This window comes from Malurus melanocephalus, unplaced genomic scaffold (assembly GCF_030028575.1).
Source record: "Malurus melanocephalus ecotype Western Australia unplaced genomic scaffold, MMel_1.1 scaffold_80, whole genome shotgun sequence".
NCBI classification, from domain to species: domain Eukaryota; kingdom Metazoa; phylum Chordata; class Aves; order Passeriformes; family Maluridae; genus Malurus; species Malurus melanocephalus.
Window position 1 is genome coordinate 1,919,842 of NW_026623312.1, and position 26,355 is coordinate 1,946,196.

General features: G+C 35.1%; 1 protein-coding gene across 4 annotated transcripts in view; it reads left to right on the top strand.

Moving 5' to 3' along the window:
• The window catches only part of FBXL17 (F-box and leucine rich repeat protein 17), a 270,127-nt gene that overhangs the window by 71,639 nt on the left and 172,133 nt on the right, over nt 1-26,355 (top strand). For all 4 annotated transcript variants that reach the window (XM_057367532.1, XM_057367533.1, XM_057367530.1 and 1 more), the window contains exons 5-6: nt 8,937-9,044; nt 17,639-17,769. In XM_057367532.1, coding sequence (XP_057223515.1) covers nt 8,937-9,044; nt 17,639-17,769 — 239 coding nt within the window. The remainder of the gene's footprint in view (nt 1-8,936; nt 9,045-17,638; nt 17,770-26,355) is intronic.

A 26,355-nucleotide genomic window follows, 5' to 3' on the forward strand; every position in this document is an offset into this window, starting at 1 on the left:
TATTTTTATTTTTGAAAACGACAATGCTTGGAATAAACCAAAAGGAAGTAGACATAAGAGTATTTAATAATTTTTGTGACCAAAACCTCCACTATTTGAACATTAGCCATGCTCTTGTGAGGCCATTTTAGAAGAGAAACAATACGAGCATAAAATAGTTGTTAAATGAAAGTGTACTGTAAAATAATCTTCCAGCCCCTTTAAAAGCCCTGAAGTTGTGGTAAACAGATATATTTGCCAGACTTAATAAACTTAATGGGAATGTATAAAATCAAATTGCACAGATGAAGCCAAAATAAAATGTAATTTTTTTTTTAAAAAGGTTTTAGGTGGAAATGGGATTATTCTATTAGGGTGAACTGTAAAGCCGTCAAATAAACAGGGATTTTATGTTGTTTTTTCTGCTCATGATAGATAACAAGAAATATACTTCTATAGCCCTGGGGGCATTAGAAGTGATGACAATGCAAAGTCATCTTCTGTTCCAGAGAGGGTGAATATTTAATTCATACACTTGCCGCACAAGGAGGAAATACTAAGCCACTAGACAGCTAAACCATGGACCTATTTTGTGGTTACATGGAAATTTTTTTTCTATCTTTGTATTCAGGAACACTGGTCTTCATAGCCAATTGTTCAATCCTGTTAAAAACCAGGGAAAAACTTTGTAAATCCACATGCATCCTAAAAGGGTTCCTTATAAAATTATTATTCCCTTGACTATTGAATATACTCAAAATTGTTGGGATCATTTTCATACTTAGGATATTTTAAGGTAATTGATATTGTAATGTAGGTGATGAGGGTAGCTGGTTAACATGACATAAAATGTTCCTTTCARCTGTTTAGTCCGACACTCTTGTCTGTCTTGTCTTCTTGTATCATGGGCAGATAGTAATACTAGCTCCTGGAGGGATGCATAGGGATGAAAGCAAGGATAGCAATTTAATCCTCTTCACTCTTCTCCTCCTCTCAGATGTGAGGCTGGAGTAGCGTKGTGTTCCAAAACACCTCAGAGTGAGTGGATTGTCATAAGGTCTGAGGTAGCAGGGGTGCACAGGGCATTTAAAAATTAAGTTGATCTTAAAATAATTTAGAAAATTTTTTGTTTTTCTTTTTTTGTGAAAAGTCACTTATGTTGATTGATTAATTCATCCCTTTAAGTTAATAGTGAAAGACGTTTTGCAGATGTTAGTAAGCAGTAGTATTTCATTGTATGAAAGACAACATATTGGTTTTGTGTAAAGATATTTTTTTCTAATGAAAAGAAAKCACTCAAAATATATAAGCTGAGATTGTGGAAAGATTGAAGATCTAACTGAATCCTTAAAAGCATATCTAAAAAATGGATGTAATTTCAGTTTTCTTCAAGGTTTCCTTCAAAGGTGAAGGAATAGAAGTATTTGTATTTCTGTTTTAGGTGCTTATAGAAATTGTTAACACTACTGCACATTAAAGCTGGAAGTTGTTGAATTTCTGTTTTGATTAAGGATATGGTTACACCTACTGAAGGTGAAGAAATATATTGTGGCATTTAGTTAAGATGAGCCTTGCTTTGCACTGTTCACTAATGAAATTTGGGTATCCTAAGAACTTGAGTGTGATGACAGATTATCCGTGCCTTATTTTTGTCAGTGTCCTATAATTGCAGTATGGGGTCATGAATTAAATGCATTCTTGCCAATAATAATTACTTTGTCACAGCTTTTGTGACAAATATAATTTAAGCTGATGCTTGTTGAAAGCAGAMATTGTATACTCCTGTTGAATAAAAAGAATCCTTTCCAGTTTAAGTTTTAAATAAATCTTTGGAACATAAACTTCATTTTCCACCTTTTCTGCCTTTTGTTTTCTGGCAGAGGTTCAGCAAAGAGCCCTTTATTTGTATATAGCAGCTTTTATTTATGTGTAAGGTAAGTTTGTGCCAAATTCTCATTAATTTGAAATGAGATTGTATTTGTTGTGGGTTAAGGTTTCTCCTTTTGTTTCCTTTCCTGGAGAATATTCTTTCCCTTTTTGTTGCTGGGATACATTGATTGCCAGGTYGTTCTTTTGATGGTTGGGCGATTSRGGAAGACAAAAGCAGGTGCTAGGCCTTGAGTGGGGCAGAAGGGTCTCCCCAGGCACTCCTCCTGCCTGGCAGTTTTTTCTTTCTTTTTTCCTCTCTTTGGAGAGAGGGAAGTTCTCACAGGAGTTTTGGGCTCGGGAAGGGCGTGTGTGCGTGGGGTGGGAGGTAGCTTCACTACCTGCCCTCCTTGGCTGGGGAGAGGAGGGTAGACCTGCTGCCTGACAGGGAGRGCTCGCCTGCTGCTGCTGCAGAACCCAGTGTCCTGCCGTCGGTTCCTGTTTGCTACTCTGTGGTTTTCTGCCCCTGTGCCTTTCCGGGACCCCTGAGATTCCAGCTACAGTGGTCAAGTTCTGCTGCATCCTGTCTACAGCCGCAGGACTCTGCTCATCTCTTTTCTTATCTGGCTGTTCTGAGGTTTCTTGCCATCCAGAAGGTGCCTGGGGAACGGTATTTTCCCCTGTGAGTTTGCAGAGGAACTTTTTCTCCGTKTGTCTCTGCCGGTGTGTGTACACCATTGGCGATGCGGGAGATCTGAACCAGCCGGGACCCGCGCCACAGCGCCCCCTGCAGCCGCCGGGGAATCATCGCACCCGCCCTGCCTGGCCGGGAGCCAACAGCGCCCCTGCTGACTGGGACTGTAACTGGACCAAAGGGGAGGGTGTATCTTGAGGCTGTCACTGAGTTTGTGGCTGGGTTGGTTGTTGCTCTCGTTGTTGTTACTTGTTTTACCTTGTTATACATATTAGTAAAACTGTGACTCCCTTTTACCCATATCCTTTCTGAAAGCCCATGATTTTCAAAGCTATAATAATTCGGAGGGAAGGGGGGTCATATCCACCACTCCACGGAGGGGGGGGTCCCTGCCTTCATTGGCAAACACCTGTCTTTCAAACCAAGACAATATTCATAGTCAATCTTTATAGTATAATGTRTTCCTAATAAACTATATTAATAAAACAGGCTTAGGAAGAGGTGCTAAGGAGTGCCCTGGCTTAGGGCACTATGTGTAAGTAAATACTCTGAATATTGCAGCCTCCTGTGGAAGTAAATTAATCTCCTGTGGAAATTAATTTAAAAATGAAATTGAATATTTACTTTTATTTAAATGTGATTAATTATAACAGTATTTCTTTTGATTTACTAAGAAGGTACGTGTAATCTTAAATATTTAAAATTGTATGCTTTAGTTTAGCAGTGTAGGATATAATAGTACACTACTATAATATTGTGATCTTTGTTTGACCTCTGTTAAGTGGTCTTAGAAGTGTTGGTCAAAAGAAGGGCAAGGTCATCTTTGTGGGAAAGAGGGTTCACCTGGTAATTTTAGCAGAGAATAAGGCCAATTTTAAGCTAAGTAGGAAGTATCTATGTAAGTACACACCTGTAGTCATAGATTTTCTCTGAAAACTACCTCATTGCTSTGTTTCTGATTTATTTTTGTTCAGAAGTTTATGTAATGGCATTTAATTTCTTTCTTGCTGATAGAACAGTGGTAGCCTACCTGCCTTGCAATAGATAGGTATTTCTGTATATGACCAATCTTTTTGTTTTATGGGKTTTTTTTCGTATATATTGCCTAATTGTGCATTTAATTGAGCTCACCTGTAGCCCGGTGAACTGAATTAGTCCCTGATAAATGCTTTTGCATCTTGTGAAGTGAATGTATTCCAGAAGTCTTGTTAAAAAAGAGTTAAACTAAAGCTGTACTGAGCCAAACTYTACATTGTAATAGGTTATGGCATGCAAGGATTTCAGGGAAAACAAACCAGGGAAGATGCAGGTTGAGTATGTGACACATCAAAAACAACATTGGAGCGTGTAGCCACATGTTTCATTTGGGGCAGGTTTCTGAGTGGGTGGCATGTGTAYCTTAATCTGTAGCTGATAATAAATAATGCTCAGGTAAGGCAAGAAAGTTCCTGGACTGAAATAGCAGATCAGCTTTTTACAAACTTAATCTCTTTTGAAACATAAAATTGAATTTTAATAAAGTTTGCTTAAACTGGCATCTTACCACGATGGAGAAAAGATTTATGGAACAAGGAGTTAGGAGAAAAGGGGTTAGTGTTGCCTTCTGTTGTGAATACTTGCATGTTACCTTCATGACTGACTCATTATTTACATGACAGCGTATTTTACTCTACCAGAGTTTTTTCTTCTGAAGAATATTTTATGTATTTTTCAAACTTTTATTTATACCTATTGCATGGAAAAAATTGCATATCAAGGTCTACTTACAGTGCAGTGTGCCTATTTAAATAAGAGAATATAGTATTTGTTCTGCCAGTTGCTTTTTATATTCCTGTCTCTTTTCAGTAACTTCTATTTGAGCTTCTATAGGTGTTTATTAATTGTGAGGCTTTTTAGTTGGAATTTGAGTGGCTTYTATTGTTACGCCTCAGTCTTTCTTTCGAATTATCATCTCTGCTTGTTCCTTTTTGCACTTTCATTTATTAAATAGAATGTAAAATAAACTAATACTTACAGAATCTAATTCACAGTAGGCAAAATATTGAATTTCTGTAAAACAATGCAGAACTAGAATTCATATATAATATGCTGCAATACATAAAAGGAAAATGATTAAATCATATCTCACTTACAATAGATCTTTTTGATAGGAGCAAAATCTGTCCCATTAGTTCCAGACCGTGTGTTTCCCATTCACAGTGCTTTGGTGCCTAACTTATAAATCTGTCTTCATCATCCTATATTACTTTTTCAAAGCAAGACTAACATGAAGCAAGACAGGATGAATGAAAGTCAATGAAGGTCGACCAGACAATCCAATTACTAAAGATTCTTGGAAAAACAGTACTGTGATGTATAATAGAATTGTGTGTTAATTTCTCTCTTTTTTCACAAGGGTCATTTCTATAAAACTGCAGTATATTTTTTATGGTAATCTCGTTTTAGATTGTGCTAGTCTAATCTGTTTGTATAATACATCAGAATGTCAGTTATTTAAAAATTTGTTAGTTTACAGAAGCCATAATGTAATACACATTTCATGTTCCTGTTCTGTTACTGAAGTAGTGAAGATGTAGTATACAGCTATATGTTGTATAACGAAGAGGCAGTGTTAAGGTATAATCATTGCATACATATCACTGCTAATTTTCCATGAGTTTTTTGTTGTCACTTGCTTATTTTTCTTTCATTCTGCTGAATAAACCATCTCTTGCAAGTGTAATGCACATTGATACAGTAAAAGGGATAACTATTTCTGGCACATACTTCTGATAGAAATAGTGACCTGGCCTGCATGTTGAAGTTAAATACAAAAGTTTAAGTCAGTATAGAAACCGTCTGTGCTGGACACTGCGATGATGAAATAGAAAAAAAAGTCTAGGTAAGCAGAAGAATAGTTGTTTTCATTCTTAAAAGTATCCTTGAACTTTACTTTGTTGTTTCTGTTTCAAAGAAACACAGAATCAGGTTAAAAACTTCTGGGGTCACTGAGTCCAACCTTAGGCCAAGCACATTTTCAGCCAGACTGTGGCACTGGGTGCCACATCCAGGTTTCCTTCAACACCTTCAGCGTGGGGATTCTATGACCCCTCTGGGCAGGAATCACTATTCTAGTGTCTGGTCATCCTTGCAGATCTGGCTGAAAATTGCATACTTTTTCTCCCTGATACAAATAGGTCCAATTGAAAAAAAAAAAAAAGAAAAATAAAAGCTTCTTCCTACAGACTTCGTATTATTATGGTTTTGTACCATATATGATTAACGATAGATAGGATTTAGTTATCAGTTATTCTAATTAAAGACTAGATACTTCTACTTGATTACCATTCTACACATAAGTTTTGAACAAATTCCAAATTACTGCATGTTCTTGTTTTCCGCAAACCCTGCAAAAAGAAGAACAAAAAGACCCAATAAAAAACTAGCTTTTAACCTTTTAGCAGATATTTGGATTACAGGTATTTTGATATGGTATTTCCATGCATAGTCTCTCATATTCCTCTAAGAAGCTATTATAGTGAAATTGCAAGTGTGTGTGTGTATGTGTACATAGAAATGCATATACATATACTCCTTATATAAATGCACATACATATATTCTCCTATACAATCATAGGASAGTGGAGTTGCATTAAAAATATTTAACCAAACAGAATATCAGGTGGCCTTCATTACAGGCTGTCTGAATGGGAAGTGTGTTATTAAAAAATGAATTGTTCTTAATGACCTGGGTTCTGAAAAAGAAGTAATGATTTGCTAGATACTGGTATAACAAAGATGCTAAGGGAAAGTAAGAGAGTTGATTGAGACAATTTTTACATTGTTTCACAATGAAAGTTGAAATCATCTTCTGCAGGTGGTGGAGTTTTCTAGTTTGACAGCAAAAGACAGCATCTGTGAACTGAGTTAAAGATAGAAACGCTGCTATTTTATTTATAAATCGAGATTTATGAACTAATTGTTATTTGCAGTAGCAAAATACATGTCTGAATTACCACAGTAATTGTAAAGCATAATCAGGAAATGTCACACTCCTTTTGACTGGAAAATCATGAGGCTTGTCTTGGCATATGGAGGTAATGAAGAATCTTTTCTTGATTAGATAGATGCTGCATATCTAACAAGCACTGAAAAGGTTCACTGCTTATCTGTAAACTGTTTAATATATATGGTCATAATCTACTATTGCTGATTTTCATTAAAACTATTCTTTCCACAGATTTGGTTTAGATTTAAAAAAAAATACTATAACATGAAAAGAAGATTTTTTAAGACATAGAAATTTTACTGTTTGCCTTCAGCATGACATTATTTTCAAAGTCTTAATGCACCTGAATGTTAGCTATAAGTAAGAAATTATTTGTAGATTGAAGTTTTAAGCTCTGTATTGAATTTGTGATATTAGGCGTTTATGCTGTTGATGTTTCATTACTATATTTTTCTGATAGGTGAGGCAAAGCTGTCTGCAGCAGAGAGTTACACTAGAATCTTCTGTAGGAAATGTAGACTAAAATTGTAGGACTCCTTCTCAAAGATCATTAGCTGAATCAGAGGGTTTAATTTATTTTCTAGAAGAGATAAACTTTTGTTTTCCACCCCTGGTTTATTGCTGGTGTCATCGTATGTACTGCAAATCTATAAGTTTTTGACTCGTGGTAGTGCAAACTGCAAGTATTTAAGTCTTGTGATAGTATTTGTCACAGATTTTTTAGTAATCAGTATCTTAAAAAATGCAATACTTTGTGTGGCTGTGCTTAGCTTAGAGGAGTGTGCAAAATTGAAAATGTAAGGCTGGCAGATAATATCAAAGAAGAAATTTCTTTCTACATTGGTTTGTTTCTGTTCAAGCAGAAACATCTGCAGATTTCTGCAGATACCCCATGATCACTACCCAATTTGTGATTGAATCTGTTCAGCTGACCCTTTTCCCTTTCCTTTTGGCCTGTTTTCAGTTTAATCAGGTTCTAAATACACAGTCCCAGAAGGCTTGCCTTTTATTTGGCAGATGTGCAGCAATAAAAATCTTTGCTCACTGAGAAATTGTTGCTTTGAGAAAACGGTACTAGTTCTATAACAGTATGCAGTAACCCCAAAGCAATACAGCTTTTATGTGGTGGTGTGCCTATAAACCTGTATCTCTGGGTTATCTTTTCAAAAGTTGTTTTGCCAGAGCCCTTACGAAGGTCACCAGATGCTGCCAGAGTGCAGGAAAATGACATGTCGGTCAAGTAGGAACTCTGGGTAATGGTGATCCACAGCACAGCAGGAATAGTGTTCTTATATGTATTCACCTGAGGCTCACTTGTGCACTAGATTTTTCAAAACTTGTTTTGCCTTTGGGTTCTGTGGTAATGAGAAAACATTTAGAAATTCTGAGCGTTCTCAGCATTTAGGAGTCAGCATTCCAGACATGGTGAGATGTTCCTGAGCAGCAGAGCTGGAAAACACAGACTTTGTCCCACAGACACAGTATATAGTTTTTCATTACTGCAATTTTCACTGGGAACAAATACTTCTTACAGGAAAAAGAAACCCAAACAAAYCTAACTTGTTTAAAGGACGGTATGTAGGTGTCATAAGTTTTCCTATGTCACTGTGACATTCCTCACAAAGTTCCTGCTGATCATTCAGTGTACTTACAAAGCACTGCATTTATACAATGGATTGTATTTTATAGTTATTAGATTTTACTGGACAAGCTTAATTATAGATAAAAAATAATTGTATAAATAAATAAATCTCAAAAATTAACTAGGTAGCATCTCCATTTGGCTGATAACTGACACAGTGGTATATTGCTGTGAGATTTCAAATGTCATGTGAGAAACAGATGTAATGCTGCCTACTAAGTCTCATGTGAGAAACAGATGTAATGTTATCTTCAAGTAAAAATCATCAGTTGCTGTGTCTTAGTAAAAAATGAATATAAGAAAAGGAATACAAACTTAAGATAGTACACAATTTAAATTGTTTGACTAATCGATGATGAGTACAGCATGAGTCTACAGAATGACAGTAACAAATTCATTAGTATTTTCATTTTTGTTTCTGGTTTATGAAAATAGTGAATAGAATTGTCTCTTGGGTTATTTGCACATAAATAGGATGACAATAAGATTTGAATTTGTGACTGTCATCTTCTCTTGCCTTGTGTTGCTTCTTTCTTCTYCTTCTGCCAAAAATATTTTTTGTTCCTGATTTTCATGGATATGTATCCGTTTCTGTGCATACCCAATCATTTCTCGCAAAGTCTTGAAATAAATAATAGCATTGRTAATAATAATAATACTGAAAGTCTGAATGAGCAGCCTGCCATTGCTAACTAGAAATGCTTAAACTGTATATAGTATGTGCTTATATCACCTATTGAACTGTTACCTGTTTATCTTTTCTGTAGGTGACAGATCAGTCGGTAAAAGCTTTTGCTGAACATTGCCCTGAGCTGCAGTATGTTGGTTTCATGGGCTGCTCTGTTACTTCAAAAGGCGTCATCCACCTTACCAATGTAAGTATCATAAGTACTTTCTGCTAGTCATTGGTGTATTTGACTATAGCCATGTCACAGGTATCAGCCAGAGTAAGTCTTTGTGTATGATTTATAGCACTGACATGGATGAAAACAGGACAAAGTAAGTCAATTTTGCATTATTTGAGCAGTCACATTCAGATTTCAGTGCGTAAAAATACTGTACCAAAAATGTATCCATGGAATTATATCTTTTCTCACAAGTAACAGTGATGTTCAGGTCAAAAGTCTTTAAAATGCATACTTACAATTGATTTCATTGCAAACAAAACAAAGGGCCATTTTAAAATGCAAAATTCTAATTGCAAGAGATTTAGACACACCACTGGTTCCAGCAGTGTACCCTTTGTGCATGTACATTTTGAATATATTTATCTCCCTGTTTTACAGATAGTGTGACAGATACATTTTATTTTCTTTCTTTTTACTTTAGAGGAGTGATGTGGGAGAACTAACTCGAGTGAATCTGCAGAATATAATTGAAGTGTTCAATAAAATTGATAACTTGGATGAGGTGGACAAACAATCTAATTAAAATTTGTAACTGAAAGTAAATCCAGGGATCATGCAAAGATAAAATGGTTAAAGAGATATTGAGGTAGGAAGTAGAGAGCATATTTAATGGAAGTAGAATGTGCCTGATTAAAGCAAAGGTTTTTTGATGCAACTGTGCAGCTCTCCTATTGTTATACAGAACCATTCAGCATATCTGTGAATTACTTTCATCATTTTAGAATTGCTTAGCTGAAGATACAGAATAATTGAAAACATTTTGGAGCACATGCAAAAGGAAATAAGCCAAGGAAATTAATTTGCACAGGAAAGTTATAGGGCCTCACTGAATGCCATTTTGAAAGACTGTATATGGAAATGATGAGTAAAAGGTGTGCATATCTCTGGGAGAAAAAAATTATACAATTGCTTTCATGTCCTATGAAAACTACATATGCGTAACTATAATAACTAAAGATTATATTTATATACACAGCATAAATATAGGAGCTGCACAGTTTAGAAGTTTTTAATTAATATATATTTCTGATTTTTATGTGTTTAATAATAATAAATTGTTAGAAATCCTGATTCTCATAGGAGTGACCCTGTTAAACATGGTCCTTCAGAAAAGCTGCTCAGACGCTTRCTATGTAATTACTTTGTAAGTAATTGGTGCGTGTTGGGACTTGAGATTTAGGTATTTCAGTTTCCTTATCTCAAGCTGCATCTGTACAATTTTCTGTAGGCTGTGCAAAGACAGTGATGTGATAACACTGAAAGTTAGGGATTGCTTTACTTGGAGAAGGGTCAAGAGAGACCTGATTGTAAYCTTTCAATACTTAAAGGGGGTTTGTAAGAAAGGTGGGGAGAGGCATTTTAGAAAAGCCTGTAGCAAGCAGCAACATGATCAGCTGCATCTCTGTTTTCCAGAATTCATCTGCTGATGACATAATTTTTTGTTCTCACCATCATGTATTTCCTATAGTTAGATTTGTGTTGAGTACTTAACTGGTGCTTCCTGAGCATTTAGTACTATTTCTAGTCTTCCAGTTCCTAGAGAATGTGGAATCTGCTCTTTGCTCCATGTGCCCTGTGTGTGTGTCTGCAGGGCTATGTTCCCTTCTGTCCTGCTTCCAGTGTGCAAACCAGAGATAAAGCAGTGGCCTTGGTTGTGAAATTGCTTTGAGGCTGATGGATCTATAAAAATTGAGTAGTTTATTGTTACAGTATTTTCCCCCTAGTAATGTTAGCTCTCTTTAAAAATACTGGCACTTGAAAAATTCTAAATTACAGTGCTGCTATGTGGCAGAGCTTTTTTAATTGCTAATTGTGGGGTATGGCAGAGAAAGTGTTGTGTACTTCAGAAAAAGAAGAAACATTCAGGGTTTATTTTATTATTTTTATACTGAACAGAATGGCAGTCAAAAAAAATTTGCCTTTTGAGCAAGACCATGTCATCCCACTGGTACCTTTTTTCCTTGCAGTTATTATAAACTGRAGAAAATACACATAAAGTAAATGATTATTGAGTAAGATGAGAGGCACTTCTGTACATACCCAGGAAGAAAGGGAAAGAGCAGTGTATTTGTATGCAATTCATCATTAGACTCTCAGTTGAAACTAGTGGTTTCATTTTCCTTTGGAGTTGTAATATGTTACGACTGTATGGAACATTGTCACTAAAAAGTGAATGATCTTCTCCATGACATCAGATAATTATCCAACACTTAACAATGTTGTTTCTGTGGAGGAGGGAAGAACATGTGTGGTGTTGTGGTTCATCTTCTGTTTTCAGCACATCTTTACCTATTGTTTTCTTGTTTTACCTTTCTTTATAATGTGTTTTATTGTTTACTTAGTTTGCCATGTATGATTTGTTTTTTCTTGTTTGCACTCTTTCTCCCTTCCGCACATCGTTGTCTCTCAAGAGTTTATTCCTGGTTATTTTTTGTGGGGGTGCAGGCCTTGGACAGCAGTGAGCTGTTAGCCTTGGTGAACATAAAACCTTGGATAAATAGATACAATTAGCACACAGGGAGATCAGTACTGAGGCCTTGGGAAAAGAACAGAGAAAGAATGAGAAAAGGAACATAGAACAGCTTCACCCATGTGCTATACATTGTATGCGAAATAGAGACTGATAGTTGATTGTTTGAATTATTATAAAACGCTAAATAGTTTTTAGAATAAACAGGCTTTGCATGCACCCACTTGGCACAGTCTGTGTCTCAATCACTGGCAATTTTTTACTTTGGTTCTCATGTAAGTGTGAAGATCTACACAAATGTGGAAAGTTCCTCTGCACATTAGGTGATTGTGTTGAAGACAGAACAATCAGATGGGTGATGTTAATTCATTAATTAGGTGGGAATAAGAAACTTAGTATTCTTACTAGTGAGGTAGTGATTTTTTAATGTTATATCTTTGACCTCAAGAGCAGTGGCATTTTCCCTCCCCTGTTGTGGTAATTGCTTCTCCACAGTTTAATTGTTGCACTTCTAATAGAATTTTAGCAGCTGGCATCAGCAAATCTTGACATCTAGATATAATTTTATTACAAAGCAACTTCCTTGGCTTATTCCTTTGGTTTCTGATATATATGCAAGGGTAATTGCTTTGTAGCAATATAACTCTGCTTCTACACCATGTACTTCTGGCAGACTGGTAAAGTTTGTTACAGATATCTAATTATGTACGAGTCCTTGTACAGAATCTTGACAGAAAAAAATCCTGACTTACTCTGCTAATCACCAATGCATGAAGACAGTTAATCTAAGAGCTATTTTTAGAATAATGTGGTCTTTATTCTTTCTTCATCTCATAATGGTCACCCATGTCCAATCCAACTTAGTGATACCTGTGTCTGAGTTAGTGGCCAATATGAAGTCAATCAAAATTCAGATTTATGGAGCAAATTCTTAGGGCTTATTCAGTGTAGACATCATCAGCTTGACAGATACATAATGATAATCTACACATGACAGGACTGATTTTGCAAGAAAAATTTTTCTGAACTGGGGTAATGTATGGTTTCTTTCTAGTAACTGATTTGTTTTGACACATGGTTCTGCTTTATGCTCTCTTTATGGTAGTATTTCTCATACCTTCTGATCTCAAAATCATTAAGCTTCCCTAACTAAGGGCATGATTGCTGTTCTTTGGCTGGGTATAAAGAAAACAGTATTTTAATCAGTTTGTGTAAGGAACTGGATTTCATAAGATGAAATATGATTTATTTCAATTTGTTTGCCTTTAGTAATATATCCTTTTAAATATTAGTCTTCCAATCACGGGAAAAAGTCATTAAGTGAGGGTTTCTAAATACAGTGATCTTGGAAGATTCCTCATTAGTGTTGGCTAGATACTTTAACTGCTGTGGTGCTATGTAAGTGAACGTTTTTGCATCTTGTCAAAATGAACCTGATGATTTTGTTCAATGAGGTTAACTGTGAAGATATTCATGTCATTATTTTGAAGAATTTGATGGTTGTAACCAACTGCCATTTCTTTCAGTGAAATAAAGAAGACATTGAAGAGAAAATTGATTGCGTGGTTGAAAGGGTTTCAGTGTTCTGTGGGTCTATGAATTTTACACTTAACCTCCCCCCAAAAAAAGTTCATTAGCAGTACTTGACAGTAAATGACATACAGATATAAACTATGACTCAGCAAAAATGTAATTCTGCAGTTAAATTTAAGAGGTTATAAAGTGGAAATGAGTCTTGTAACATGGGTACTATGTGTGCAGTTTATGTGTATTCAAGTACCTTCTCTAGAGGTAATTAAATTTTGTGATTACAATACAGATTTTGATTGTGTAATTGTTTCTTAAACAATTGGACCTTAACGTGTCACAATAGCTAGGAATAGAAATTAAAATTTGTTAATATGCAAAACATTAAATCAATCTATGGGAAAGTCGTTCTCCTCTGTCACTGTTCAATCATTTTCCCGTTCTTTAAACCAGGTATGATTACTGTTCCAGGATCACAGTATATCTCAATCATGTATTTCAGTTATGGCAGCTGTTCAGTAAAAATTAATGCATGTGACTTTTTAAAAAATAGTTTTAAATTCTATTGACAGAATAATGGAAAGAATGTAGATTACAATTTTTTTCACATTGCTGTTTTTCATTTCCTGTGATCTTACATTTGTTTTGGGAAACTCAAGTCAGAAAGCAGTTTATTCCCTGAAGGAATGTATACACAGAGAGTGTTAAGAAAATTAGGCTTAATTAGCAAAAGATGTGAGTTTGAAGCCCATTAAGTCCTTATAAGCACTTTTCCTTCAGAAATAATTYGGCTGTTGTACTGAAGAGGATTAATCTTACATGAATTGTTTAGTGGTGGACTTGGCGATTTCAGGTTTCAGTTGGACTCAGGCTTAGGGTTCTTTTCCAACTGAAATGATTCACTGATTCTATTCTGTTCTGTGATTYTTAAGGCAACATATTTCTACAGCAATTGTGGAAGTGTGCAGGGAGAAAAAGAATTGTGTATCCACTGTATGAGCGATATCCTCCAAAAGCAGCTAAATATTCACAGGAGTTGATACACCCCTACTGAAAAATTACCTATGATCCCAGTGGTAATAGTAATTTTCTAACACCTAAAACACTGCATGTATTTTAATATTACAAGTTTCWGTAGTCAAGTAGAAATCTTATTAATTCCATGACATTCAGGCACACAAATAGTGTGATGATCTCCAAATTTTCAAATATATCACTTGGCATAAAATTTCATTTAAATCAACTGACAGAATTCCTTTAAAAAACTCAAAGATTTTAGTATATTTAAAAATATTGCAATCCAGAACTAAAGGGTAATATTAACTAATTTCAGCAGAAATGTGTTTATATGTATCACAAAAAATTAGTTTAAATGTCATTGATGTCTTCTAATTTTGTTATTTTCTGTTTCATATTTTTAAGCCCTCTGCCTGCTATTTGCATTATCRGGTTTGTTGTCACATTAAATATTCTTTTTTCAGTTAAAACATTTTGACTGATGTAGTTGAGTTCAAGGTTTAAATTGTGCTCATGCATGCTTATTTGCAAAGCTATAAAATTAGGAGTTCAAGAAAAATTTTAATATCTGTACAAGACTGGCCCTGAAATTGTTCCATTAAATGGTGTTGCTGCATGAGCAAAATTAGTTTTGGATTTAAAAAAAAAACCACAAAAGGAAAACTTTAGGCATCCTAGTTCCATAAGATCAAGCTTTTAAGTCATGAAATGTTTTCTTTCTGTAGAGAAATGCTATTTAAAAGTATTTTAATCTCAAAATTTACAAATGCACTAAAGAATCTATCATCTAGTCTAAATTGTCAACTTTGAAGAAGTTTAATTTTTCTCTTTTATATACTACTTCTATCTTTGAGGATTACTAGTAGAATGTAAAACTTACATATTTTTCTCTTGCAGTATTTTTAATAGTAGTGATTGTATTGTTGTAGCATTTACCTACTAAAATTACTTTTCAGGTAAAATATATAACAGGAAATCTGTAATTAAGGTTTTTTAAATGATTTTTTAAAATAATTTTTTAAATGATTTTTTTTTTACATACCCATTTATAACAATTCCCTCACCATTTGTGACATATTGATACTTCTGGCTTAAGTAGGCAGAGAAATACTCTTTTCACTGTCATACTCAGATTGATCCAAAATTGCCTCAGAAGGGAATGTTCATCACGTTCTGAAGGTTTTGAAAGCCATCGGCACATCTGTGATGGCAATTATGAAGTTGTAGAGACCAAGTTATACTCGAGCATTTATCAATCTAAAGCAGTCTCTTCACACTTCTAAGACACGAAGGTTTTATGCATCAAGTGTGTTGTACTTGAGAAAAAGAACAATTGACCTTCCAAGTAGGTCAGGTGTCAGGGAGGCTGTTTTAAAATGGAGGAATATGAAAGTAAAAAAGGCAAGTGATAGCTGAGTTACTGTGTATTGAGTATGATTGAGTTACTGTGTATTGAGACTATTATTAGTATGAAGGAAAGAAGCAATGAGGGAACAATCACTGTAATGATAAAGAATAGAATCTACCTTGAAAACCTCACTAATTTGGTGGACAGGAATACTAGGAATTCAGTTTATGTTTTAGGTCTACCCATCCAATGTATACATTTCTTCTCCCGGGAAACCACAAATGTTCTCTGGTGCATTCATGATTCCATCATTGAGGATAGAATACACTGTTACTTCTTGTCTTATTTGAAGCTATGTTATTTAGACACTTTTTAAAGAAGCACGGACCTTTCTCTGTGCGTTGATACTTCAGTGTAAATTCACGTTTTTTACAGTATAATTACAATTATGCCAGAAGAACCACCAGTGTTGTTTCCCGTCTGTGAGAAAAATGTTGCTGTGAAAGAAAACTTAGGKTTTTTTTTCAAGTGGCAAAATTTGCTACTTGTCTTTTAAGTCTCCTGGTAAATAGCTATTAGCTGTSGTAGAATATACTCATTGTTGAATAGTCCATCAGGTATGTTTTCCATGTCATAGGCATAGACCACATTACTGCCAACATGATTTAAAGGCTGAAATATGTAACATGAGCAGCTATATGAAGGTGAGGAAGTTGCTGTAGGCTTCCCCTTCTTGTAAGTTATGCAGCAAAAAACGAGATTGGTTTGAAAATGTTCTTTGGGCACCTTTAAATAAGGCTTTTAAACTTCATGCTAGAGCAGTGTGTCTGGAATGAAGAGAGGCAGAGCTTGCAGCAGGTGTCTATTTTACCAACACAGCATCACTCACTATGTTCTCTGCTCCCTAATAGGCAAACAGGTTTATCAGCATTTCAGTGGGAATACAGCCAGTACATCCACAGTGATACCTGTGGTAATATCATAATTATGGGAATACTGTTGTCCTYATTTCTGTAGACACACCTGCAATTTTTCAGAATTCAGGTTCTTGATTGTCTACTTGTTTTGCAGAATTTTTGGGAATACTATATAGTTTATCTTGAACTTTAGTTTGGAGACTATTAAAAACTTAGTGAACAAAACCCCAGCTTCTGTAGAAGGCTACCTACACTTGAAGTCCTTTTAATTTTCTTTTCTTCTTCTTCTTACCCCTTGCTCCCTCCCAATCCCCCCAGCCCTAAATACATTGACTTAATAATTAACTACTGAAGTGGACCAATGATGTGATCTCAGTTGTATGCCTTTACCTAATCAAATCCTTAGTGACTTAAATCACTGATGAGGATAATTTTTTCTCTCTTACAGAGAAAGTAAATTTAATTAAAATGTCAATATTGCCTAATGCAGTTATTTTCTCACAGTATAACAGAGATTGTTACAGACAGCTTAAAAAGCAAACAATGCTTGGAGTTTATTATGACTAAACTGATACTGGAGAAATGCATAAAAATTTTCTTATTTGCTTCTATAGCTCATAAAATTAGTAAAAGAGTTTGCTTCTGAAGGACACAAGAATGATTAACAGTAGTAATAAATCAGTTTAATCAGTGCTTAACTCTTAATGATATTGTGCTGTAACTCTTAATTACTGTTGTTCTGTAACTCCAGGTTTTGTTGTTCAGAATATACAATCTATTATTGATAACTGTGTAGGTGAGACTACAGTATAAATACTGTCTTTTCCAGGAAGTTTGTAAGCCTTGTACTCTGGAGTCGTTAACTGCATACATTTGAATCTAAGCACAAATGTGCTGTCTCACTTCCTTCCATGCCTTATTTTTCTTAGGATTATCAAATGTCATATCAAATGACACACATATCAAATGAGTTGATATTTTTACCTTGGTATCTTGCATTCCATATAGTTAAGAGGAAGAAAACCTAGGCCCTTAGGTTGAGGCACCTTGAGTGAGAGTGTCTGGATTTCATATAGGAGCTGAGTGCCTGAACTACAAGTTTGCTCAAGCTGGATTCTGTGAAAATCTCTTGTATATTTAATTTTTGTAAAAAATGTAGTAATCATATCTTTCTTGGCTAACTTGCACATACTGTGCATGATTCCAGAAAAATTTAAAGTTTTTGCAATAGTTACGTGAATGAATTTCAGATTATTTCTTTCTCTCATATTTGTCTTAATAGCTACGAAATCTTTCAAGCTTGGATCTACGTCATATCACAGAACTGGACAATGAAACCGTGATGGAAATAGTAAAGAGATGCAAAAACCTTAATTCTCTCAATCTGTGTCTGAACTGGATCATTAATGACAGGTAACTTCATTATTGCTTCCAAAACCAGTGTAATGCAAATTTAACTAGTTGTATTACTTGAGAATAATTCCTCATGGCTTGGGGGTCGGAGGAGATCAATCCATTAAAGCAAACAGTGTTTGCTAAGTGCTCGTTCTTGCTTGTTTTGGGTAAATCACGTAGACATGTATTTTGCAGTGTTTGCTTATTTCTGCAATAGAAGAACGTTTAGTTATGACTGGATGGCAGCAATAATTTGTTTCATGCAGATTTCAGGAGAATGTGCTCTGTACAAGGTGTGATTGAAATGTTCAATTGCAGGTATGACTCCCAGTAGGTGTGCAGATTTAAATGAAATTATATGCATGCAAACWATGAAACAAATGTTTGACTACATAAGTAAAAATAAACTGCTTGTGAATTAAATAGAGGAGTTCCTGTATTTTTGGAAAGCAGCAAGGTGGTTTGGTTTGATTTGGTTTATTTGTTTTTCGGKTTTTTTTGGCAAAGTACATCAGAATGAGAATGAAGGAATAAYTGGGTTATTACCTAGACATTTCCTTTTGACCAGAATACGTCCTATCCTTCTGTGTCATCATCTTCTGAATAAATAATTTGTTTTAACTTTAAGTACTTGAACACAGAGTATGTATAGTTGTATCACAGATGAGACAAAAAGAAAAGTACTGAAAATCTTAGAAGCAAATATTTTCTTTTAAAATCAAAAAAATTTAGCAAAGTCTGTACTTGAGGGTACAAAGGAAATAATATTTTAATTACTTCTACCAGAGTATTTCATTATAATTGGTGCTTTAAACAAAAGGAGAGAGATACTTTTAACAGAGAGGAGTTCTAAAATAGTTTCATRTAAACCAGAATAATGTGTTCTAGCAATTGTACATCTTTCCCATGATGACATTTTGGTTTTTTAAATAAGGCACGCTTCCAAGGTTTTCAGAAGTCATTAAGGGTGCACTGATATGTAGATGAGGTTAGACTTTGGTGAAAGTGAAGTGTTCTAAAAATAATAAAATTGGAATGTGCTCAATAGGAAGTATCATCAAAGTTTTGCCGTAACTCCTTTTAGTCTTTAAAACTAGTTTTTTGGGTTTGTTGGTTTCGKTCAGATCTTTAATGTAACTTCATGGGTTTTGAAAGCATTTAGTTGCCTCAGATCGTTCTGCCTGTAGAGCCTTATTTGCATATGCAGAATAAGGTTACTGTAATGAAAGCTGCTAGGATAAGCTGGAAAAAATAATAAGAGAAATGCAAATGTAAAAAACAGGCACTTTTTAGGTTTTAAATAAAGTACTTAGGAACATATACCCGTGTGCTTGAACATTTGATCAAAATCTGCTAAGTTTGATCCAAAGCACTGCCACCTATTCTTGAAAATCCTTTACTAGAATTACTATAATAGTAAGTATATATTTTAATTCTACRTATATTACTTTAAAACTTCATACTGAGTATGAATTAGAAAAGTAGTGAAGCTTTGCAAGAGAAGGAAACCCTTTCCAGCAATGACAGATAATCTGCTGCTCTGTGTAACCTGCAGTTGTTTATTTTTGTTTCTCAAAGTTTTTCCATTTCATGTTTATTTCTGATCATACTTGTCAGCAGTTATTATAACAATTAAAGTTTGGCTATTTGAATTACCTTCAGTTAAAAAAAAAAAGGAAAGAATTTAGAAAATAATTAATGCCTCTATAAGTCTCATTCATAAGCGGTTCTTATTTTAAATGTGCTGTGAAACTCCAAATACTAGTCTGAACTGAATAAAGTAGTTTCCTCTACTTAAGAACTAACTGACAATTATATAAAAGGGGCATGTTACGAGCACTGGGGTTATTGAAGTAAACACCAGTTTAGCAGAGTATTTTAACCATGCTCACTCTGAGGATATGAGTGAGCCTTTAGAAGCTCACAGAGATGTTCAGGTGCTTGGGTAAAATGCAAATTTATTTAAGTAAGTTAGCTTATTAATTATTTAAGCTTGACCTTTTCTTTCTTTTTTCMTTTGATGCCATTTCATGGCTCCTAGTCAGAGGGAATGACAGAGGAGATTCTGTGTCTTGATACCTATCCAATGCAAATGGGGTAGTAGCAAACTAATGTTTTTCCTGGCACCTGCTTTTACAATACAGATTCGTTCCATCTCTCCCCCATTTGCCCTACTCCCCCACCCCATTAACCAGCAGGTCTACTTGTGAGATCCAGCTACATAGGACTTGTATTTCAGATCTTTTCAAGCTTAGTAAGACAGGTTTTTGCTTACTCCTTGCTGGGGCTTTAAAGCCTTGCCAAACTGTCTTGCACTTGGTGCAATAAATTGAGTGTGAAAGAAAACTAGGAAGTTTTTAAAACACAAATAAAACTTACACATGTGTCTCTTAAGTAGCTCTTAAAGGCAGATGATTATTGCTTGGCAGAAGTGAGCCACTGGTTTAAAAATTTTTAGATTTCATTACTGTTTCTAGAAATCCATTAAAATCCTTTACATAAGTGAGAGTATTCCTCTAGAACACTTATAGTCCTCTCTTGCTTGTGACATGGTGTTAGAGTTAATCCTGTGATCACTACATYTCTTCTTAAATAACTGAAATTTTCAGAGTGTAAGATCACTGCTTGGCAGGCGCTAAGATTTTTGATGCTGTGATTCTTCCACATACGCAAGAATTAATGAGGACCGTTATTTCTATGTTTTGATAAAAGCTCCTTTAGGTTTTGGATATATGCATCTATAAAGCTTATGTGGGGCAGTAAAAAAATAATTTAGTTTTACCCAAGGCAAAAAATATGTTCAGTTGAGATACTCTTTACATTAGTTTGAAAATGGAAGAAAAAGAGATCTCTTCTGATGACTTGTAAAAATGTTTCTGGAAGTCATGAGTTAGGCAAGATCTGAAAAAGACCTATTAAAGTAATCTAATGTAGTGATTTCTTCTAAAAGTGTTACGACTTGCTCAAAAGCGTAATGTACTGTTTATCATGCTGGTTAAGTTTTTTATAGAAACAATCCACCTCTTTTGGAATGTGAACAAAACCAAGCTTCTAAACTCTTTTCATACAGATCATGAGTAGATTGCATAAATTCTTTGCATTGGAAAGGATTGAGTTCTCTATACATGAATAATATACTCTGAATYTTACTTTAAGTAACCTTATTACCTTGAAATTGTTTTTATGGTCACTGCCCTTGTTCTTTTGAATTTCAATTGATGAAATAAAAATAGAACATGTAGAAATAAATCTCATGGGGGATTCAGGAAATGTAGTATGATGTGCTGGCAAAAGTTTCAGTGGTGTCTGGCTTTTTAATAGTTTGCAGAACATCTGCTATTTGTTATATCCATAATAATCAGGAAGCAAACAGCAGACAATCTAACGTTTTTGTGAATCTTATCACTATGGACTGAGAGATGCAAGTCACTTCAACATCTGTATTACATAATTCACCTAGAGACAGACTTTTAAAAGCTATGCAGTGACTGTGAAATCTTGAGGGTATTTCTGCTTGCTTCAGTCATCTTACTAAAATATTTCCTTATGTTTGTATAACATATGTACAAAGGATGTTTACCCACCCTTACTGTTTCTATGTTTCTTCTCAGAAAGAAGGGAATAATGCAGATAAGGAAGGGAACTTTATTTATAGGTGCAGTGAGATTTTTTTTTGTACCATGGCACCGCTACTCACTGAGGGTAAGATTCCATCTGCAGTACAATTGGTTTTGGAGTCAAAGGACAATATTTTCACAACCATTCAGGAACGTTGGTCCTTCCACCATAGGTGGTGCCTCTTGTTCTTGTAAAAATGTCTCAAGAGAACTGTATTTTTTCATGTAATTTGTTGCACGTATAGTAGGTGACTTCAATAGCAGGTGCTAAGATTTGCACAGCATGTGGAAGTCGTTGAAAGCAAGTTATGGTTGTGACTTGGAGGCAGATATGCAGTATTTCCATGGCACAGTAAAACAGTGGGAATTTGCTTAATGACCTTGTGTGGTATTGCTTGCCACCACCGGACTTCTGATTAGTGATGAGGGGGAGAGAGGCATTAATGTGCACCTCCCCATGCCATTAGCACAGATAGAAAACCTGGATTTAGTCTCATTATTCCATTTTTGAGAAAACTGGTGTCCTCCATTTGTGTTTCCATGAAAATCCATTATGAACAAATCAGAGTAAATAGTGTAATGGAACAGTCTACCCATACTGTACTGATTAAGATTTATCAGTGACGATTATGGATCATGTCCAAGATGGGGAGGAACTTGAAAATATGGACATGCCACAGGGAGAGTAGCCCGGAAGTTAATATGCAAAAGAAATTCAGTCGAAACATGTAGTGGTTGGTAGCCAGACCATAAGCCTGAAAATGAAGCTGTTTGTACAGCTACAGAGTCAGGTGGCAGGAGAATTCATCTTCAGAGTCTCCTGCTTTATTTGACTGTGTCACTATTGCAATACTGATTTCTCTGGCTTGGGTATCACAGTTGTTAGCATAGAGCATATTGGGGTTTCCCACGTTGTTATTTAGTAAATTGATTCTGTGGTCTTCCATATATTAGAGAAGTATTGAAAACTTTATGTTGACTGCCTATCATGAGTTCATGTAAAGCCATGTAATCAGCACTGGGAGCTTCTGATGGGACCTGGACATATTGTGTGTAGTGGATACAATGCTGAAGGTTATCTCAGCAGAAGATTATCCCACTGTGTTTAGTCCCAGAGTTTGTAGAGTATCTGAATGCCCCAATATTTCATTAGCAGACATGAGCATCACGATAGTAGCTCAGTTCTTACATTGTACTTTAAAAAAATCAAGATTAGTGAACACTTGGATTATTTTCTGGGAAAATAAGAGAAGAAATTTTCTTCTTCTGAAATTAAAATTCTCTGCATATTTGATGTGGAAATTATTTTAATAAAATTGCTTCCAGAGTAAAAATTCAAAGCTTTCATCTTGCCTATCTTTTTCTTTAATCAAAAATGTCCATTTKAACTATGATGGCTGAAATGCTAATATACCATCTTAGTATTCCTCACCTTAGATGTGACTGAAGTGGAAATGTACTTCAAGAGCACTGATACTTATGCCTGTAATTTTGTATAATCTCGACTTGTGGATGTAGTAGAGTCTTCCAGAAAAGTAACTGTACTTTTATAGGATACTTGTCGTGAATCATTCTAGGTGAATACTAGCATTTCTTAATTCTAATTTAATTTCATCTATTCAGAGTTATCTGAAAGATTATTTCCTTAGAGTGGCTTTTCTGCATATTTATCAGATATTTAGCCAGCTACATTAAAAACTTGAACTCAATAAAAACTTAAATAATGTAACATAAATCAATTTTACTTTCAAAATTTTGTAACTCTTTTGAATGTCGTACTTCTAAATTAAATTTGGAAGAAAATTTGCTTCACCCTGCAGATGTTTTTGTGGAGTAATTTGAGACTGACTTTTTTTTAAAKTCAGAAGAAGTTGGATAAAGAATTCACCTAAGCATGGCTATTTTCTTTATCTACTTTAAATTCTAGGTCTTGTATTWATTTTTTTTAATAGTTATGAAAAAAATAAATTATAAACAACCCCCTATGTGATTAGTCCAGAGTAGTGGGATGAGATGAGACACCCACACACGAACAGGGGAAGAGCATGAGAAGAAAGGAGCAACAGAGATAAAGCATTGTGAACTGACTGCAACCTGCATTTCGCATTGCCCTCTCTGGGAGAAGAGAGAAGGGAGTTGGGAATGAACTTTGCCCAGAAATAAAGTGGAAGGTGAGGTGTTTTTAAATTTGTTCTTATTTCTCATTATCCTGCTCTGTCTAAAGCAATTAGATTAGTTTCTCCAAGCCAAGTGTGTTTTCTGTAAACAAAACTGACAAATGATCTCCTAATACTTGTCTTGACCCAGAAGCCTTTTTCATTTTATTTTGTTCCCCAGTCCTGCAGAGGAGGGGGGCTGAGAAGTGGCTTGGTGGGCACCTGGGAGCCATCTAAGGTATTCTTACCATGCCTTCCCACACAGCCTTACTCTCTTGCATGAACTGTTCCTGTGTATGTCCTACCCATGGCCTGCAGTTCTCCAAGGACTGCTCCAATGTGGGTTTTCCATAAAAAACAGATTGCTCCAAGCATGAATCCCCCACAGCTCAGTTTCTGTGGTTCTCTGAGCAGTGAGGTAGCATTTATGTTGCAGTGTTTCCTTTGGTAGACTTGGGAGTTGTCACTCATATCTCATTTCAGTGAAGCAATATCTTACATAATTTAGTTTTTACTCTTGTTGTGCAGTACTGTGTGAGAATAGCGCATTGAATGCTAAACAGTGCCAGATGAACTCCCTACAGAATCAAGCGGTGGCCATATATTTGGCCATTCGATGTATCTTTGTTTTAAACTTTTTGTCACTCCTCAATGCGGTCTTTAGGTATCTGGAAAAGGAATGTGAAGTATGATCCCACATACATCTCAGCAGTTATCCCCCAAATCACTAACTTTAGCAGTGTTAATCATCCTTTCAGCTTCTAGTAATGTGCCCACATTATAAAGGCTTCTGGGAACTGTTTCTTCAGTACTATTATCAAAGAAATGAATTTTTATAAACATTTGATTAGAACAGATCATTCTCCTACTATGTGCAGAGTTAAACCAATGATAAAAATCAGAATGCATTTTATATAATCAAGTGTAACTTTCAATTTATCGAGGATTTAGATAATTCTGCTTATCTCTATAACTAATCTATAGATTTTTAGGAGCCATTTTTTAGAGTAAATGGATCTTATCAGAGAAAGTAAAACTTTCAAGTTCTTGTCATGATTTGCCATGCATTTATCTGTCTTAACATACTTGAAAAATGGGGAAACTAGTCCACTGTTGTCACACTGCTGAAATGTATGATAAATGAAGGTCTGTAAAAAGTGAAAATATGAGAAAGGTGATTAAGTCTGACAATTCTCATGGAAAAAACTYGAGATGATAAATATCTCTTGTGATTAGTTGGTAATTTAGAGCAAGAGACTAGCATCATCCTAAACAATTTTATGAGCTGTGGCATAAAAAAWAATTCTGGGAGATAGGTATGCAGTTGTTAAACTAAAGGAGAAATCTCTTAAACTTGGCTGCTAATAATTAAAAATGGCAGACTTGACACAAAATGTGGCTTGATGATTTTCTCTGTGACATTCCTTACAGAAATTAAGAAAGGGCAATGCTTCCTGAAAGCATGGAAATGCCAGTGTGCTATAAATCTGATTCCTTAGTGCATCATGAAAACTGAAAGGCTTTGTGTATATATATATATAATTTTTATACACATARAATACTTGCAGTGTTATAAAGTTGTACAGAAAAATAAAAAAAAATCCAACCTTCTAGGGCTCAGAAAAGATGTAGTTTTTATTGCAATTACCATTACATTTTGAAGTTGCAACCTATAATTCACTGCAGTCAGAAGAGACACAGTATTTGAGAAGATGAGAGTAAAAGTAATGGTTGTCCCAATGATTTACTGCACTGACTGTATTGTTTAGTCTGTCAGTATATCCAGTGTAAATACCATTTGAAAGGAACATAACCATGTTCTAAATTCTCTTTAGGCATCCTATTGCATGGATTCTAAGCTCAAAATGAAAGATTTTTTCAAGTTTTTGGTGTTGTTTTTTTTTTGTTTGGTTGGGTTTTTTTGTATGTGTGTGTATGGGCATAAGACTAGTCTTATCAGTGGGATCATGTAATCATATAAACAGGATATGTGTCAGGTGCTACATGCTAATTGTCTGCAGTCCTGATCAGGAACTCAGTGTTAGCTGCATTTCTTTTCTTACAAACCAAAGAAGCAAGGCTGGTATATTCTGAATTTTCTGTGATATTAAACGTAGAGAATTCTTGTGTTTAGAATTAGAGGTTAACTGATAGATGCTGATTTGTAAAGGATATGGGAATGTAATGTACCTTTGAGAAATTGTAGTCAACTTGAGGAGGAAAGCAGTGATGAAATAAAGGTTGAGCTGACAGAATGAATTAACTACCTAGTTCTGAAAGTGCAGTAATAATGTAATGAGAAAAATATGAAGTAAACGAAAGTGGTGATCATGGTGATACCTGTAGGGTATAGTCAGTGAAAAACAAGTGAGCAACACAAAGAAACAAAGTTTAAAAAGACTAAACACAAAGTTTAGCAGTTTTATTGACTTCTGTTCATACCTTGTGATTGTGATTTACTGCTTTTCAGAATGATGATGAAGTGGTCTGAGACTTCCTTCGGTCCATACATCTAGTTTTAATGTCATGGAGTAAGGAAGAAAGTGGTAAAAACTCGCCTCCATGTGCCTGAAGCAAGCTGGCCCCGCTAACCTTCAGAGGGGCAAACTGTTCTTAGGTATCACYGTTCTATACAGACAGAAAAGATGGGAAAGATCCTGTCTAAACTCATTAAATATAACCTGATTCTTTCAATGCCAAAAACTTTTTTATCTCATAATTTGTGTAATTTCTGTCATTCTGCCACACTGGGAGTGCTGTGTCAGTTTCTGGGCTCCCCAGTACAATAACGACATGGACATACTGGATGGAGTCTTGCAAAGGACTATAAA